The sequence below is a fragment of the Argiope bruennichi genome, chromosome 4 (assembly GCF_947563725.1).
Source record: "Argiope bruennichi chromosome 4, qqArgBrue1.1, whole genome shotgun sequence".
Lineage (NCBI taxonomy): Eukaryota > Metazoa > Arthropoda > Arachnida > Araneae > Araneidae > Argiope > Argiope bruennichi.
In genome coordinates, this window is record NC_079154.1 from 38,914,410 (window position 1) to 38,935,151 (window position 20,742).

At 30.1% G+C, this 20,742-nt stretch overlaps 1 protein-coding gene across 1 annotated transcript in view; it reads right to left on the reverse strand.

The window, feature by feature from the left end:
• The window catches only part of LOC129965859 (metabotropic glutamate receptor 6-like), a 76,856-nt gene extending 56,329 nt beyond the window's left edge, over positions 1-20,527 (reverse strand). The window contains exon 1 of the mRNA XM_056080099.1: positions 19,913-20,527. Coding sequence (XP_055936074.1) covers positions 19,913-20,456 — 544 coding nt within the window. The 5' untranslated portion in view covers positions 20,457-20,527. The remainder of the gene's footprint in view (positions 1-19,912) is intronic.
• Positions 20,528-20,742: the final 215 nt, after the last annotated feature.

The following is a 20,742-nucleotide window of genomic DNA, read 5'->3' on the forward strand; positions in this document are numbered from 1 at the left end:
GTACAGAAAATATAGAAGACTGAAGGTTTTTCACAGCTTTTTGGATTTACCATTTTTTCCATAGAATAAAAATTAAGAATATTTCATAACATCTTCGATTTGGACTCAAATCTAAACTACATTCTTGAAATAAAGAGCTTCAGCTTTAAATTATTATTTTTAGACTAGATGTTGTGCTTATGTAGACGGATTATTATCCTGTTATTAATATCTTCGAACCTGTTTGTCAGATATTATCCTTCCAATGATGTAGAAGAAATTCTTATCACTGGAATTCCTCAGATTATTGACCTTTGCTATTTACACATATTTTGGTTTATTCACACACTGATATATCACTCAATTTAAACATGATTAATAATGCATTAAAAGAATGTTTAAGTAATGAAAAAATCATTATTTACAGTACACTTTAGTTATAAATATGTAATCACATTGGCAGTTTTGTTTCCTTGCATTGCCACCTTCTCTAATGTTTCCGAACACTTAAATAAACATTAGTTGTTGCAATCCGATTTCAGTGATCTGTTAATACTAAAAACTGTAATATCGAATGCAAAATAAAAAAAAAAGTATATTCAAAGAAAATAATAGCAATAATCTACAATTTGGCCCATGAAGGAAAAAAAATGAATCATACTAAATATAAAATAAAAATGGAAGACCTCAGATTATTGGCCTTTGCTATTTACACATATTTTGGTTTATTGGCACACTGATAGATCGCTCAATTTAAACATGATTGAAATTTATCTCATTGCTAGACGTCAAAACAGAAATTGGGGTTTAAGATTTGAATCTTAATATTTGAAGACGATGGTGTTTCTCACTTTGAATAATTTCTACATTTGCTTTTTCCTGGAAATGCAATAAATTTAATCTGAATTTCTTTCATTCTTATCGTTCATTTAAAGAAAATTATTTTCCCATTTCTAGAAATAAGTTTAAATGGTTAAATAATAAATTAAACAAATGTCTAAAGGTCAGGATTTTTTCAATTACACAAAATATTTCATTTATAAAGACATTTTGGTTTAAAAAAACAATACAGTTATATAAGTGATGCACTCATTAATTTAGTTTGTTTATAAATACATCACTGATAAATTTCATTGTTCTTATAGTACATATATTTATGTTTGTGAATTTGTTAATACTTTCGTGAATCGAAATAACTCCTCAAGGTAACAAAATTTCCAAAAATAAATAAAGATTGAAAAAAATTTCATTGAGAGGGGGAGTAAAATTTTTTATTCTTCCATATTTACTTTTAATCTTTTCTTTCTCAAACAATATCTTCATATTTTACGATACCTAAAAAGTTTTGAAACAATATTTCATATGTTGTGAACCCCCCTCCCCTCACAAAAAAATTCCGTATTATATAAATCCTGATAGGTGTACTTATTAATCAAATTTTGGTACTTTAATTATAATAGGTTAGTGAGTTTTTGTGCTATGCATAATAGAGTAAATCATTTACGTTATAATTTAAAACACAATGTACAATTATAGTAGTGAATCTAGAAGTTTATAACATTGTGAAATCTGCTGTTCCAAAGGAATGTACAAAAGGAAATTTCAACAATCTAAAGGACTTTTTATTAAGCAAAAATATGTTTAAAAAAACATTGTCTTATGATAATAAAGATGAATGTTGTGTGTGTGTGTGTCTGTATTTTAAGCCTGTACAAGTCAGACTATTCTACTTACAACTACTAAATTGGCATATGTATAGCTTGGGGAGTGAGAATGTGCACTTTAAAGAGTTTTTTTTAAAAATTTTATTAATTTTTTAAAATTAATAATCAAGATGATTTTAGGCCTTTACAACAATAGCTTCCAAAAAAATTATTACTCAAAAATAAATTTAAAAACAATTCCAATTTTAAAAAAGTGTCCTTTTAATTAAACCAATATTATACTCATGCAAATTTTTGTTGAGATTTATCAATTTAAAAAAAATATTTTTATCCAATTTCCAACGATATATTACAATGTTGTCCTCAAATGCAAACGTTTTCATTGTTCATAAAATATTTCTTCGTTTAATTTTTTCCATTGTTGAATGTTGATTAATTCTACTGTTAAGAAAAATACTTTCTTAAATTGTTCTTTTTCCATATCTGTATAGTTTACAAGACGAATAAACATGTGAACAGTACACTATAGTATCGCGGAATTTAGAGGGCAGACGAACAGGACATTTTCATTTTCAATAACTCTGATTATTATGAGACTGGTCTTCATTAGAATGGTTAATGTACATAATAAACCGACTTTAAATAAGTCAACTAAAGTAGCACAGCTTTCATTTCAGACCATTTGGTTGAATATTTGACTCGAAATTTTATCTAATCGATTTATCTGAAACCAAATATAACCGATATTTCCGGTGAACCATCTGGTCATCTGAGGCTTAGATATAAAATAAAATCGTGCTTATTATTCCTAAAAATTAAACAATGCTTCTTAGTTGGAATTTGTTTTATTTAGTGAGAGTCGTGCTTGTATTTTACTTTCCAAAGTGTTATTTAAAATCCTCTTATCACATGAATTCATTCATAAAGTTTTAATTATTTCCAATAAGTTATATTTAACCATTTATATGGAGCAGTAGACCATACATTCATGCCAATAAATATCATTCAAACTAACAAACAACCAGAGACGGGTATATATCCAAGTGGCGAAGTGCTAATGACCTACTTCCCATTATTATAGAACAGTACATTTTACTTTCCAAAGTAGTATCTAAAATATTCTCATCCCATGAGTCTCATGAAATCTACACAATATTTTAATTATTTGGTATCAGGTAGATAAGAAACAATTCGAACAAATATGACATTTGGGCCAGTAAATATCAAGTGGCGAAGTGCTAATGACCTACTTCCCATTATTATAGAACAGTACATTTTACTTTCCAAAGTATTATCTAAAATATTCTCATCCCATGAGTCTCATGAAATCTACACAATATTTTAATTATTTGGTATCAGGTACATAAGAAACAATTCGAACAAATATGACATTTGGGCCAGTAAATATCAAGTGGCGAAGTGCTAATGACCTACTTCCCATTATTATAGAACAGTACATTTTACTTTCCAAAGTAGTATCTAAAATATTCTCATCCCATGAGTCTCATGAAATCTACACAATATTTTAATTATTTGGTATCAGGTAGATAAGAAACAATTCGAACAAATATGACATTTGGGCCAGTAAATATCAAGTGGCGAAGTGCTAATGACCTACTTCCCATTATTATAGAACAGTACATTTTACTTTTTAAAGTAGTATCTAAAATATTATCATCCCATGAGTCTCATGAAATCTACACAATATTTTAATTATTTGGTATCAGGTACATAAGAAACAATTCGAACAAATATGACATTTGGGTCAGTAAATATCAAGTGGCGAAGTGCTAATGACCTACTTCCCATTATTATAGAACAGTACATTTTACTTTCCAAAGTATTATCTAAAATATTCTCATCCCATGAGTCTCATGAAATCTACACAATATTTTAATTATTTGGTATCAGGTTCATAAGAAACAGTTCGAACAAATATGACATTTGGGCCAGGAAATATCATCCAAAACAAACAGAGTCAGGTATATGTCCACGTGAAAAAGCGCTAATGATCTACTTTCCTTTACGGTGGTACGTTACAATTTAGTTTCCAAAGTATTTAAAACCTTCTTATCACATGAATTTATACATAACGTTTTTAATTAGTTCGAATCAGGTATATTAAAGCGTATATATATGACGCAGTTAGACTAAACATGGCATTTGTGACAGCAAATATCATCCAAATAAACAAATACATAGAGTCAGGTATACATATACACGAAGAAAAGCTAATGACCTACTCTTCATTATTGAAGCATAGTACCTAGCTCGCTCCACAGAACAGACCTCATTACCGGACCTTAGCATCATATCTATCTCTTCTGTAAAGTCGCCGTTATGAAAGCCTATTATTTGATGAGGACGCTTAATATGCTGGTGGCTAGCCAGGAACCTAATACTTAACCGTTAATTTCCTTTCTAAGTGGTGGATCCTCTAAAGGAATGATACACATATTGCAATATTCGTATTGAAGGGTAGGTACCTTAGCATAATGCAGTCACTTATATTTCAAACTAAAATAGTGATGTTTGTGCTAATGTTGAAAAAATATAACAACACGTGGTTATTACTGATATCTGTCCTTAATAAAATTTTATAATCTCTTGAATTTTAATCAAAAATGTGGAATTTCGCCTAGTAAAGTTTTATTAAATAACTTTGCCCAAGGAGGATAATTAAATCCTATTTGCATTTTCATCTGTAAATTGTATTTCTACAGTGTTTTATTTCAATTAAGAAAGCATAAATTGGAAGATCCAACTTTATTATATTTATAAATATAATTTATTAATTTATTTTTGAAATAAAACGAATATAGATAAAAAATTAAATGAATAAATATTCTAAAATGTTGTCAAATATTTTTGGAGCCATCTATCTCCAGAAAAGACAAACATATTCACACTCACTTTGAAGCAACGAGAGAACAATTTTAGAATAGGAGGACCATTCTTAGGTGTTTTTTTTTTTTTTTTTTTGTAAGGCAGTTGACCTTTTTTTAGCATAAGTTAAAAATAATACTGAAACACTTCCTTAGTTCCACGCATACATTATACAATATTGTATGATGTTAAACAATATTCGCAATATTATATAATATTGCAATATATTAAATGATATAATATAATATAGGACAATAATCTTTAATATTGTGCAAAATGATGGACTCTCTGGGTAAAGTGACTCTAGTAGCAACAATGGATATGTTATCTTTAAATACCTTATATGAATTATTTCATTTCAGTATATAAAAGAAGGATTCAAATCTTTAAACCCCGAAATGTGTGTATTAATGCTGTAAAAAGAACATCTTAAATTCGAAATATCTTCTATCGATGCAAATAAAAATGCATTAAGTGAAGCTGATGTTTTGCTTCGTTCTGTCTGCAAATTTGCTATTGTTTCCCATTCTGAAGAAATTTTTTAAATGCATAAAGATTATTAAAAGGAAGTGTTAATTAAACGTATTCGGGGAACTATTTTAACATTAAGGAAATGCCATCAATGAAAAACAATTTTAATTAAATAAGAACAGAAAGTTTTACTGATAAAAAGTTCTTTCCATCTGCTCAAGTTGTTCGTTTCTTGTTACAAATTAATTATAGTGCGATGAGAATTGCAAAGACTGGAAATATTAGCATTTAATATTAAAAACACGATTTGCTGAATTGCGGCAAATATATATTTTTCTAAGCTTCTTTTGGCATCAGTAATTGTGCATATGTTATTTTTTATATTCTTTATGATATTTTAATTATTTTTATATTATTATATGTTTTATATTATTTAATGTCACTAAAGAACAAAATTTGCTAGATTCAGTTCCTTTAATGAATGAAATCTAATAAATTAATCACAATCTTTTTGAATTAAAAATGCATTTTAATTCAAGTGCATGCCATGTCAAATGCCTTAGGTGGTGACCTTATCTAAAAAAAGAATTCTACATAATCAATTCAAACTGACATATAACGAAAAATCTATATGCAAACATTTCGAAATATACATTGAATTGCTATATTATGTTATTGTTATGTTATAAAAATAACTTTTAATACTTTAATTATCAAAAATATTATTTTAATAAAAATGTAATATTTTAATTTTTTATACCTCACTTATCAAAATACCACATTATTTTTTTACAGTTTAATTTCACTTCCTCGTATGTAAATTATTATATATATATATATATTGTAAACATCAAAAATTTCGAGTTTTGAAGACACTCTACGTTTCAGATCTATGTCATTCATAGCCAACTTTTTGGAACTGTGTTTGCTGCTCTAACTGTTTGTCTTTGAACACAATAGAACAAAAATTCAACGATCTAGATCAACTAAATTGGTTAGTACCTAATGTCTATTATAATGTTCGCTAATTGTGCTGAAAAAATGTCTGTCTGCCTGAAAATAAGTATAAGAATATAATTATTCAAAATCGCAAAAACCTTTATATAGAAAATTTGTAAGAACCATTTATCATTAAATTAGTATTATTTTTTATTAAAATTAGAGGTTAATCCAACACAGGGGAGGGGTGGCTCTTTATATTAGACATAAATGAGCACAATAATTCTGCAACTTAAATGAATAAAATTTGTTATATACCCGAATGGCTGAAATTGTTCGTATGTAAAATTTTGGATCCAGCGGAGTTAAGGAAGGTATCCGAATCGTATGCTTCTTCGTTTCTTCATTATTTTACGAAACGTGCCGTACTGTGCCATTATGAGAGAAAGGGAGAGAGTCATTTAGTCTTACGGATTCTCATTAGCTTTAGCAGCTCGTCCCTCCTTTCCTACACAACCCAACTAAGATAAATATTCAAAGTATGCACAGGTGTATAGATGGAGAAGATGCTCCATCTATACACTGTCTAAATATACAGAAATTAGAGGAGAAAGCACTTCCACTGTTTGAACTCACTTTCTATGCCTTTCATTAAACGGAATTTCTCTTTCCCACTCGAATGTTCCGTTTAGTTGCCATGTTCACTTTAAAAATCTAAAGACAAATGGACTAAAAAATAGAATGCTCTTTCCAAGCTAGATAAGAGATTCATAGAGACAATGGAAATAACACGGTTCATCAATAAATGCTCTTTTAACGATATAGATCTTCTGGGAGTTTCTATTTACTTTGAGAATCAATGAATGGGGTTTACTCATTTTCTTATTTAATTCATAGTCCTTTATATGTATGAAATCAATAGTAGTCTCTTTGTAATATATATATATATGTATATATAGCCAATAAAGCGAACTACTGAGTGTAAAGGCTCCAAAGTTGGTGAACATTCCATTAGATATTATTGAAGAAATGAGGAGACAAAAAAAAAGTTCCAGAAATACCGATAGATGGCGCTGTTCAAAAAATAAGCTGAAAAGACTTAAAATACACATTTGAAACACACGTATCAAACATTCAATCACAATGACCTTATTGATGCTTACCGGCTTGTTCAACTGCAGATTCTAATGGGTCGATAGAGATGCGTCTCACTTGCATATAGTGATACTGTCTTTCAAATCTGCAAAAGTTGCCAGACGTCCTTGAAAAGCAAAATTTTTTAAGTATCCCCAAAGCTAAAAATCGCAGGGATTAAGATCTGTAGAATGGTTGCTGACAGGTTAAGATCTGTTAGGTTGCCGATAACTCACGACTAATTACTCTATTATTGGTAAAATGTTGCCGAAGAAACCGCTGTACACTGAGTCCAATGTATGGGGGCGCTTCATCTTGCAGAAAGGTAACTGAATCAAGACACTGTGTTGTTGCATTTGGGGTACAGCAAAATTTTCGAATATTTCTTGCACCTGCTGGTCCTTTGCATCAATTTCTAAGTCGACGAAACTCCCGAAGTGCAGCTGCATACCCTTTGTTTTCATAAAAACTTCACAAGCAAAACGCGAAGCCATCGCTGATAAGAATGACCTTTTCCCGGCTTTATCCCTCTTATGCCTGTATCAGTAGCAGAAAACCAATGATTTATACAAATTTTTGTGCTTACAAAGCGGAATTGCAGTTATAATGACAGTTTCATTTTCTTCACTTTTTATCATTTCAGCAATATAAACTAGAAAGGAAAAATTCCACACCGCATATTTTTTGTGATTATTTGTTCTTTTCAGTATGTTTCGTGTCCTATAGCGCTATCTATCAGTTTTTCTGGAAGTAATTTTTTTTGGCGCAATCCGTCTCCCGTTTGGCGCATTGTCTTGAATAGAATATTCACCAATTTTGGAGCCTTTACACTGAATAGTTTGCTCTATAGAGAGCTCAGAGTAAGAGTGATTTAACCTTGTTTGTTATGTATATTATATATGAGAATGTTCCATCCCCTGCTCACTTTTGGTCGTCAACTTCCATATTTTTTTAATTACAGCCTGTCACCTCGTTACCAAAGAACTAAAGCATATAATTAGGGATGTCAATTTCCATATTATCCAAACTTGCCCATTGGACATGTACCCAATGTTCGTCAATTCCATTTAGCAAGTTTTAAAACTTCCCTAGCCATTCGTTCAATTTAGGAAGCTTAATATCTCCATGATGACACTAAATGTTTGATGATAAGTTAAGTTAGACAAGATAAGTTAGGTATTCACTGTACACTTTTGACACTGTGAAACTCGGAATGTTGAATTCCCTAACGATTCCCGAAATAATATGTCCCATGCTTCTAACTCCTGCCACCATTCCCTTTCAAAGCTATTTAATTCTGGTCGTGTGACTATAATCATGTCAGAAACTTTCCCCATGAATCCCCTGAATGTGCAACCGAAAGCCCTGCCAATGGACTGTTTGGTTTATTCAATTTTTACAGAATACTATTGCTATCTGTATATTTGCATATTTCTAACTATGAAATTTGTCACCTCAGAGTATTTTATAGTAGTTTTCATGCTCTCTCTCTGTGTCTCTCTAAACTTTTTGTTCGACAAACAGGGATCTTATTCAATACATGAAAAAAAATCGATTTATTCCAGATAAAGCTGATTATATTGCGATTGTCGATGTTAGTCCGATGGAAGTCTGATATATACGGATTTCATTACTTGGAGTGCTTTTAATTGGGAATTTTATTTCACTAAGGAAAATGGAATAATCAATACTTAAAATTTTTTGACAGAGCAAATAAACGGTATAATATTTCAAGAATTATCTTTATAAGCAAATGATGTTAAAGAATATAAGGTAAATGCATTCTCGGTGCGCAGCTCATTGTTAATCTCTTGGAATTTTAACACATTATAGAGTTTCGTCAGATATTTTTAAAATATAGGTGTGGACGCTTCTCCTTTGGACCTTATCAAGAATAATTTTTTAAATCTAAAAAAATAAAGAAATGCAATATTTTGAGTATGAGCTGTTTTTAAACCTGAATGCATGAATTTCTTGAATTCATTGAAAGAATGTATTTTATCAGAATGTCACAGTATTAAGAAGATTCGTTTCTAAAATGAAGTTGCTTTCAATGATTACTTGATATTTCGGTTAATTAAATGTCAGCAAAAATGCTATTCTAATTGTATATTTTTTTCCTAATTCTCCATCAGAATAATTTATTTATTTTCCTTTTATGAAAATATAAAAGAGCCCTGTAACATGCAATTTTATTATTATCGATATACTCTATATTTCCGCTTTATTTTTAGCACTCTAAAGGTCTCGTCAGTTTTTCGAGACGTACGTTTTCTTATTTTCATGTGAGGTTATCCTTTTCTGCACTTATCATGTTCTCCCCTTTCCTTGTTCTCCGGGCTAATTGCGAGGTATCAGTAATAGAGTGTCCTTGGCTATTACAAGTCAAGTTCTACGAGGTTTTTTTTTTTTTTTTTTTTTTTCATTTTGTAATTACCGCATGGTGTTAGGTGTTATTAGATAAACCCTTCTTCTGGATAATTGCGAGGTATCAAGAGTTCTTAAAAGTTTTTAGAAGGTTTTTTTTTGCACCTCATAAATACCGCATTCGAAGTATTATCAGATAATTCAACATTTTCTAATATTCTTATTTAATGCTTTACTTTTGCCATTTACACAGCATTAATTCAGATTTGTTTCTCAAATGCATTGATGTATTTCTGGGCCAAGATGCATTCTTTACCTCCTTCGACAACCTTTTCCTCTACCAATAGCTTCCAGTAAAGCTTCAATCGATAATGCTCAAACTCGAAAATGTTGTTAAAAATGTACTTCGGCAAGACTTCGACAAATTCAATTTAAATGGAAAGAGTGTGATCAATTTTCATGACTGTAATGCTGTATATAAATTGGTCCTAATGGCTTATATATGGATCAAGTCCACGCAAACAATGAATGATGCTTAGTTTGCTTTTTTTTTTCTTATTGCTTCCTGTCAGTTGTTTCATTATATCTTCCTTACTTTTCACCTATTTTTTATTTTAATGCCTGAAAGAAAGATGTTTACTTGTTTCGACATTGTATGATTATTGGACATTAGTATTCTTTGTTCTTTTACTGATATTTGAAAAATCAAACATTTTGTTCTTGATTAATTTGGACTTTTGTCAATAAGCAAAATTTCCGCATATTGGGGACTGAAAATCCTCATTTCCATTCCAAACCCATAAAGAAGTATCTCCACTCAAACAGAGAACTGTTTGATGTGTACTGTAGTGGCGGAATGATTGGAGCGATACACATTGAAATGTTTGTAACTATTAAATTATGTGTCAACATTTTAAAAAATGATATCACCCCCTACAATCCAAAGTGGTTTATGCATTACGGAATAAACCTCCATTGTACCGATAGAGTATTTGAAGTTCTGAAAGACATTACTAGAGATGCAAATAGCCAAATCGCTATATGCTATTGCTTTCAACCTTCTGATTCATTTTGCAGGGTAATATTAAATGGAAAATTTACACAAATAACCTCTAAACATGATTAAGCACAAAACTACTTTTCCATTAGTTATCGGAAATATCAATATCTCTTCAATGAATTTTGCAGAAATTTTCTTTTCGCACGGACCACGCCGTAGTCATTGATGACAAGCATATCGAACATGTCATAAACCAAATTCGAATATATGTTGTTATTTTTAAAACTTGAATAATATTTTCGAGCTCAATAGTTTTTAAAATTTTTATTTCATATAGCTAAATAATTATTATTCTGTATATTTTTAATATTTGTCTACTTTCCACTATATTCTATTTTCCAGAAAAATCTCAAAGACAGTATTTAATTATGAATTCCTTATAATAAAAACCTCGAAATAGTTTCCTAGCAATTACTCTTGTTCAGAAATTTCACATGAAAGCTTGTCTCAATAGATACGTCAGCGACAGCCGCTTACCATTCCCCGTTCGGATAGTTAGAGTGTTATTGGCAATAAATCTTCGGCAGAGTCTCCAGGTTTAACAACTGATTAGATTTTGTCAATTTGCAGATATTGCTTATCAATTATAATGTTCAATAACTATTGCTAATGCTTAATTTAAAATAATACCTTCTTTTACTGCGATAAGATATAGTTCACCCAAATGCATTGATATGATTAGATTAATTCTTGACAAATTTCTGGCTACCGAAAGTGATTGGCAATACATTAAAATACACAAAGTAAAAATAGTTGTTCATATATTTATCTAGCGTCCATCAATGGATATGATATGAAAACTTTTTTTTACAATTAGCACATTTTAATTTACATATTTAAATATACTAGAGTTTCGAAATTCTAAAATCATCTTTATGATTTAATAACTCCTCAATGACTGATATCAAATATAGTTCTTGAATTTAAAATAAGATTCAGTTGTAATGGGTTTCTTTTACATGATTCACAAATTTCCAGCTTTATATTTTTCTATTACTTGACCTTATCTGGTTTGTTAACTGAATAAAAATTGTTATTTACCAAAGAAAAAATGAAATGTTTTATTTACAGAAATTGATTAGCAACAAAATGGATTAATTGACATTTATATGCTTATACACTTTATTAAAATATCATTGGTTGAATATATCAATCAATTATTTCACTGCATTTACCTGCGAAGATTTTGATGCAGGCCTTTTTTTTTCGAATTTATAGCTATTCGGTAAATTTAAGAGTGTGATAAAATATTAAAATATTTTTTATTCCCATTCAGTTCCCTTTGTTTTGATATCTATGCAGAAAATAAAATAATTTCTGAATCAGTTCTAAAATTATTATTATAACCAACGAGGTTATTAATTACAGACTCATTCGTCCAAGCATTGCATTAAACCAGCCGTATTTGCATCTCCGAAATCTTCTCGCACATTCTGTAATAAAGGAGTAACATGCTCAGATTTGTATTTGCAGTATTTCTCACATGAGCGGTTTGTACTTCGTAGTATAATAAAAAAATCGCGATTACATATGGAATACATTTTTCTGAACAAATAAAACTAAAATTTGAAGAAAACTATAATTCTAGTAGTTAAATCACATACAAATTTCATTTATCTAAGTTATTGCAAGTTTGAGCTATTGCAATTACTTGTGTAAGAATTTACTAATCGATTTACGATTTATCATTTAATCGATATGAGTCAAAATAAGCAATATGTCTAAATCTTAAGTGATAAAACTATGTACTAAATTTCATCTATTCAAGCTGACGCAATTTTGAGTTACCGAGGGCATGTATGCGAAGTTACAGATAGAGAGACGTTCAACGTTTCAAAAGATTTAATCTAAAATCTGATTGCAATCTGCATTTGAAATGGTAAAACTGCGCACCAATTTCATTTCCCTAAGTTACAGCGTTTTTTCTAAGTCACTGAGACAGACAGGCATAAATACAAATGTTTAAATTACGGATTCTGTACCGGGAAGATTCGATAAAACTTCGAATTAGAATTTTTTGATGATCACAATGCTTCCTATTTTCATTTTTCGTATATGAGAAAGTAATAAAACTCCTGGAAAATGGATGATGATAAACTTATTATTAAATTGAAAAAAAGCCCCCAAAATTGTCACGACTGATTTTGAAAATATTTCTATTATTTCTACTGTTCTGTTGTTTCCCCTTCCCCTTCTGCTTCAAAATTCCTAAGTTACAGCGTATTTTCTAAGTCACGGAGACAGACAGGCATAAATACAAATGTTTAAATTACGGATTCTGTACCGGGAAGATTCGATAAAACTTCGAATTAGAATTTTTTGATGATCACAATGCTTCCTATTTTCATTTTTCGTATATGAGAAAGTAATAAAACTCCTGGAAAATGGATGATGATAAACTTATTATTAAATTGAAAAAAAGCCCCCAAAATTGTCACGACTGATTTTGAAAATATTTCTATTATTTCTACTGTTCTGTTGTTTCCCCTCCCCCTTCTGCTTCAAAATTCCTAAGTTACAGCGTATTTTCTAAGTCACGGAGACAGACAGGCATAAATACAAATGTTTAAATTACGGATTCTGTACCGGGAAGATTCGATAAAACTTCGAATTAGAATTTTTTGATGATCACAATGCTTCCTATTTTCATTTTTCGTATATGAAAAAGTAATAAAACTCCTGGAAAATGGATGATGATAAACTTATTATTAAATTGAAAAAAAGCCCCCAAAATTGTCACGACTGATTTTGAAAATATTTCTATTATTTCTACTGTTCTGTTGTTTCCCCTCCCCCTTCTGCTTCAAAATTCCTAAGTTACGGCGTTTTTTCTAAGTCACTGAGACAGACAGGCATAAATACAAATGTTTAAATTACGGATTCTGTACCGGGAAGATTCGATAAAACTTCGAATTAGAATTTTTTGATGATCACAATGCTTCCTATTTTCATTTTTCGTATATGAGAAAGTAATAAAACTCCTGGAAAATGGATGATGATAAACTTATTATTAAATTGAAAAAAAGCCCCCAAAATTGTCACGACTGATTTTGAAAATATTTCTATTATTTCTACTGTTCTGTTGTTTCCCCTCCCCCTTCTGCTTCAAAATTCCTAAGTTACGGCGTTTTTTCTAAGTCACTGAGACAGACAGGCATAAATACAAATGTTTAAATTACGGATTCTGTACCGGGAAGATTCGATAAAACTTCGAATTAGAATTTTTTGATGATCACAATGCTTCCTATTTTCATTTTTCGTATATGAGAAAGTAATAAAACTCCTGGAAAATGGATGATGATAAACTTATTATTAAATTGAAAAAAAGCCCCCAAAATTGTCACGACTGATTTTGAAAATATTTCTATTATTTCTACTGTTCTGTTGTTTCCCCTCCCCCTTCTGCTTCAAAATTCCTAAGTTACAGCGTATTTTCTAAGTCACGGAGACAGACAGGCATAAATACAAATGTTTAAATTACGGATTCTGTACCGGGAAGATTCGATAAAACTTCGAATTAGAATTTTTTGATGATCACAATGCTTCCTATTTTCATTTTTCGTATATGAGAAAGTAATAAAACTCCTGGAAAATGGATGATGATAAACTTATTATTAAATTGAAAAAAAGCCCCCAAAATTGTCACGACTGATTTTGAAAATATTTCTATTATTTCTACTGTTCTGTTGTTTCCCCTCCCCCTTCTGCTTCAAAATTCCTAAGTTACAGCGTATTTTCTAAGTCACGGAGACAGACAGGCATAAATACAAATGTTTAAATTACGGATTCTGTACCGGGAAGATTCGATAAAACTTCGAATTAGAATTTTTTGATGATCACAATGCTTCCTATTTTCATTTTTCGTATATGAAAAAGTAATAAAACTCCTGGAAAATGGATGATGATAAACTTATTATTAAATTGAAAAAAAGCCCCCAAAATTGTCACGACTGATTTTGAAAATATTTCTATTATTTCTACTGTTCTGTTGTTTCCCCTCCCCCTTCTGCTTCAAAATTCCTAAGTTACGGCGTTTTTTCTAAGTCACTGAGACAGACAGGCATAAATACAAATGTTTAAATTACGGATTCTGTACCGGGAAGATTCGATAAAACTTCGAATTAGAATTTTTTGATGATCACAATGCTTCCTATTTTCATTTTTCGTATATGAGAAAGTAATAAAACTCCTGGAAAATGGATGATGATAAACTTATTATTAAATTGAAAAAAAGCCCCCAAAATTGTCACGACTGATTTTGAAAATATTTCTATTATTTCTACTGTTCTGTTGTTTCCCCTCCCCCTTCTGCTTCAAAATTCCTAAGTTACGGCGTTTTTTCTAAGTCACTGAGACAGACAGGCATAAATACAAATGTTTAAATTACGGATTCTGTACCGGGAAGATTCGATAAAACTTCGAATTAGAATTTTTTGATGATCACAATGCTTCCTATTTTCATTTTTCGTATATGAGAAAGTAATAAAACTCCTGGAAAATGGATGATGATAAACTTATTATTAAATTGAAAAAAAGCCCCCAAAATTGTCACGACTGATTTTGAAAATATTTCTATTATTTCTACTGTTCTGTTGTTTCCCCTCCCCCTTCTGCTTCAAAATTCCTAAGTTACAGCGTATTTTCTAAGTCACGGAGACAGACAGGCATAAATACAAATGTTTAAATTACGGATTCTGTACCGGGAAGATTCGATAAAACTTCGAATTAGAATTTTTTGATGATCACAATGCTTCCTATTTTCATTTTTCGTATATGAGAAAGTAATAAAACTCCTGGAAAATGGATGATGATAAACTTATTATTAAATTGAAAAAAAGCCCCCAAAATTGTCACGACTGATTTTGAAAATATTTCTATTATTTCTACTGTTCTGTCGTTTCCTCTCCCCCTTCTGCTTCAAAATTCCTAAGTTACAGCGTATTTTCTAAGTCACGGAGACAGACAGGCATAAATACAAATGTTTAAATTACGGATTCTGTACCGGGAAGATTCGATAAAACTTCGAATTAGAATTTTTTGATGATCACAATGCTTCCTATTTTCATTTTTCGTATATGAAAAAGTAATAAAACTCCTGGAAAATGGATGATGATAAACTTATTATTAAATTGAAAAAAAGCCCCCAAAATTGTCACGACTGATTTTGAAAATATTTCTATTATTTCTACTGTTCTGTTGTTTCCCCTCCCCCTTCTGCTTCAAAATTCCTAAGTTACAGCGTATTTTCTAAGTCACTGAGACAGACAGGCATAAATACATATGTTTAAATTACGGATTCTGTACCGGGAAGATTCGATAAAACTTCGAATTAGAATTTTTTGATGATCACAATGCTTCCTATTTTCATTTTTCGTATATGTGAAAGTAATAAAACTCCTGGAAAATGGATGATGATAAACTTATTATTAAATTGAAAAAAAGTCCCCAAAATTGTCACGACTGATTTTGAAAATATTTCTATTATTTCTACTGTTCTGTTGTTTCCCCTCCCCCTTCTGCTTCAAAATTCCTAAGTTACGGCGTTTTTTCTAAGTCACTGAGACAGACAGGCATAAATACAAATGTTTAAATTACGGATTCTGTACCGGGAAGATTAGATAAAACTTCGAATTAGAATTTTTTGATGATCACAATGCTTCCTATTTTCATTTTTCGTATATGAGAAAGTAATAAAACTCCTGGAAAATGGATGATGATAAACTTATTATTAAATTGAAAAAAAGCCCCCAAAATTGTCACGACTGATTTTGAAAATATTTCTATTATTTCTACTGTTCTGTTGTTTCCCCTCCCCCTTCTGCTTCAAAATTCCTAAGTTACGGCGTTTTTTCTAAGTCACGGAGACAGACAGGCATAAATACAAATGTTTAAATTACGGATTCTGTACCGGGAAGATTCGATAAAACTTCGAATTAGAATTTTTTGATGATCACAATGCTTTCTATTTTCATTTTTCGTATATGAGAAAGTAATAAAACTCCTGGAAAATGGATGATGATAAACTTATTATTAAATTGAAAAAAAGCCCCCAAAATTGTCACGACTGATTTTGAAAATATTTCTATTATTTCTACTGTTCTGTTGTTTCCCCTCCCCCTTCTGCTTCAAAATTCCTAAGTTACAGCGTATTTTCTAAGTCACGGAGACAGACAGGCATAAATACAAATGTTTAAATTACGGATTCTGTACCGGGAAGATTCGATAAAACTTCGAATTAGAATTTTTTGATGATCACAATGCTTCCTATTTTCATTTTTCGTATATGAAAAAGTAATAAAACTCCTGGAAAATGGATGATGATAAACTTATTATTAAATTGAAAAAAAGCCCCCAAAATTGTCACGACTGATTTTGAAAATATTTCTATTATTTCTACTGTTCTGTTGTTTCCCCTCCCCCTTCTGCTTCAAAATTCCTAAGTTACAGCGTATTTTCTAAGTCACTGAGACAGACAGTTATAAATACAAATGTTTAAATTACGGATTCTGTACCGGGAAGATTCGATAAAACTTCGAATTAGAATTTTTTGATGATCACAATGCTTCCTATTTTCATTTTTCGTATATGTGAAAGTAATAAAACTCCTGGAAAATGGATGATGATAAACTTATTATTAAATTGAAAAAAAGCCCCTAAAATTGTCACGACTGATTTTGAAAATATTTCTATTATTTCTACTGTTCTGTTGTTTCCCCTCCCCCTTCTGCTTCAAAATTCCTAAGTTACAGCGTATTTTCTAAGTCACTGAGACAGACAGGCATAAATACAAATGTTTAAATTACGGATTCTGTACCGGGAAGATTCGATAAAACTTCGAATTAGAATTTTTTGATGATCACAATGCTTCCTATTTTCATTTCTCGTATATGAGAAAGTAATAAAACTCCTGGAAAATGGATGATGATAAACTTATTATTAAATTGAAAAAAAGCCCCCAAAATTGTCACGACTGATTTTGAAAATATTTCTATTATTTCTACTGTTCTGTTGTTTCCCCTCCCCCTTCTGCTTCAAAATTCCTAAGTTACAGCGTATTTTCTAAGTCACGGAGACAGACAGGCATAAATACAAATGTTTAAATTACGGATTCTGTACCGGGAAGATTCGATAAAACTTCGAATTAGAATTTTTTGATGATCACAATGCTTCCTATTTTCATTTTTCGTATATGAGAAAGTAATAAAACTCCTGGAAAATGGATGATGATAAACTTATTATTAAATTGAAAAAAAGCCCCCAAAATTGTCACGACTGATTTTGAAAATATTTCTATTATTTCTACTGTTCTGTTGTTTCCCCTCCCCCTTCTGCTTCAAAATTCCTAAGTTACAGCGTATTTTCTAAGTCACGGAGACAGACAGGCATAAATACAAATGTTTAAATTACGGATTCTGTACCGGGAAGATTCGATAAAACTTCGAATTAGAATTTTTTGATGATCACAATGCTTCCTATTTTCATTTCTCGTATATGAGAAAGTAATAAAACTCCTGGAAAATGTATGATGATAAACTTATTATTAAATTGAAAAAAAAGCCCCAAAAATTGTCACGACTGATTTTGAAAATATTTCTATTATTTCTACTGTTCTGTTGTTTCCCCTCCCCCTACTGCTTCAAAATTATTTTGATTTATGGGTTTAATATTCCACTTCAAAGCATTTCCATAAATTATTCCTGACGTGTTTTGTGGTTTTTAATTTCGGCATTATGTTAAGACAACTAGAAGGCATTCTAATTATTGATTTCGCTTTCCTCTATGAAGATTTTAATAAAACTATTCTATTATTTATCATACCCCTTTCTTAAAGTATGCTCATATAATCTGAGAAATATGACCCTTTGTTTTAATAAAGAAAACTATTTAATATATTATTTATTTATTATATTATTTTTTGAGGAACTAAGAGAATGTATGCATAATGAATTTTATATCTACTATACTCAATTTATATTGCAAGTAAAAAAAATGAAATTAAAATTTTAACGTATCGATTATTAAATAAAAATTAAGAATACTAAATGAATTAAAAAATAATATACATGTTACCGTTAAAGTGTATAATTGTGAAATACATTTCATAAAATGTGAAAACATATAGAATAATTAGATATTCTATTAAACAACAAAGAATTTTATGAAATAATTGAATTACACATTTTGAAGATAACACAAAAACTGAAAATATGAAAATCACGCCGAACTACTGATTACATCGCTTATTTTTAAATTCGGTTTGGTCTTATAAATCCGGAAATTTTAACATTTTTGTCTCTGAGAAATTTTAGCTTAGAAACTTATTTATTCTGCCCAAGAAGTAAAAGGGTATTAAGATATGAAACCTGTCGATTGAAGCAACTTTTTAGTGTTTCTTAACATCAACGAAAAACAAGTTCCAGTTCAATATATAGTTTTATTTCGTGTTTGCACATTTATTATCATTTTTTTTTTTTTACTGTCCTCATGGCAAACATCCATTAAGCCCTTAATCGATTTTTATATATATTAGTACGGTATAAATAAAGATAAGAATAAGTATCATCGCCGACAATATAAATAAATGAGACAATATAAATAAATCAGTTGCTCTTATTCACTATAGTCTAAGATATTCTTACACTACTTACATATTAATAAACTTTTGGGAAAAAATGAATGCACCTAAATTTTAATATTTTATCTGAATAGAATTATTTCATTATAATTATAACATCATATTTGGGGATGAAGGCTTTTTTTATGTCGAAATTCTTGTTTTCAAATTGTATGTCATACAGTAATATTAGAGCAGCGAAAATTTTAACTCTTTTTACCGGTTTTCTCGTTCTGGCTTTTTCCGTTCAGATTAATCAACATTATTAAGTATACAGATGCCAAATTTTTATGTAATTTAAATATTTAATAAACATTAATTCTCTTATTCACTAAAAATACTATTCATTTTTTTTATCAATCATAAAACAAAATGTCTCATTTTGTTAATTAAACCACAATTTTATGAAAAAAGTAAAAGTACATCTTTAATGCATCTGCTTGATTTTGGAATTTTACATTTTACCTAATATAAAAAAAAAACCTTTTAATATTATTGGAACCATTTTTTTACTATTTTATTGAAGCAGCATGGCCATATCAGGCATTTGTGCAAAAAAAAACAATTTTAATATTTTATTAAATATATACTCAAAAATAAAAAATGCAAAAAATTATTTATTTCAATTTTTTTTAAAGTGCTTTATATTAATCTTAGTAAAACGTTTTTTTATCAACTGTTTTATAAGCATATAATAAATCACATTGTAATGAATTACGCGCGAAAAAAAATTGAGGTGATATTTTTAAAAATAGAACTAAATAAAATAATAAATTATAGAAAAATATCGCATCGTACCTTTGATAAAATCCACAGCTTGTTCTAGACCATAAGTGTCCTTATCACAGTCGTCCAAGACATATGCTCCAAGCTTAATACCAGGTAAGAAATCTTTCTGGTCATTAACCCAGTCCATAGTGTACAGCATGCACTCGAGCGCTTGTATCCCTCCCTGGGGCATAATTGGACCACAGATGCGCTGGTCCTCTCTCTCGTGTATCATCATCAAACCGCCGAGGATGACATCGCCATCTATTTCGGCAACTCTCTTCACGGGCCACGTGAAATTGAACGAAGTCAATTTACGTTTTTTGAAAGAAGTGAAAAATTCTTCCAAAATTGCAGGCATAAATCGTTTTTCATGCTTGTTACCAACGAATTCCTTTCCAAATCCTGGTTTTTCTTTAATGTGTAGTAATTGTTTATCGTCAATTTTGTTTGGATTTATCTTCGCGGCTTTAATTTTAAAACAATTAGTGAAAGTATTCCAGCAAAAACAAAGAATTAATATTTCAAGAATAATAAGCAAATTTAATTTGTTGTAGAACTTCATGGCATCCATTGATTAGAATCGGGAATAAACTATCTTAAAAAGTTTTAACTTTGTTTCTAACACGTGCGTAATGAAGACCTTCCTGCTGTGCGTTCAAGACGCAGAATCTGTGTTCCACCATCTGGCCCGAGAAGATATTCGATTTCATTGAGCGGGTTTTAGTAGAATACACAGCGCCCTCTTGCGCCTTTAAAGGGGAAATGATAAACCCCAAGTTAAAGAAACTTCTCAACCTATTCGACAACTTCTCTTTCAACTCGCACAAAAAATTTTCCCCTAATAAAAATTACTTTAA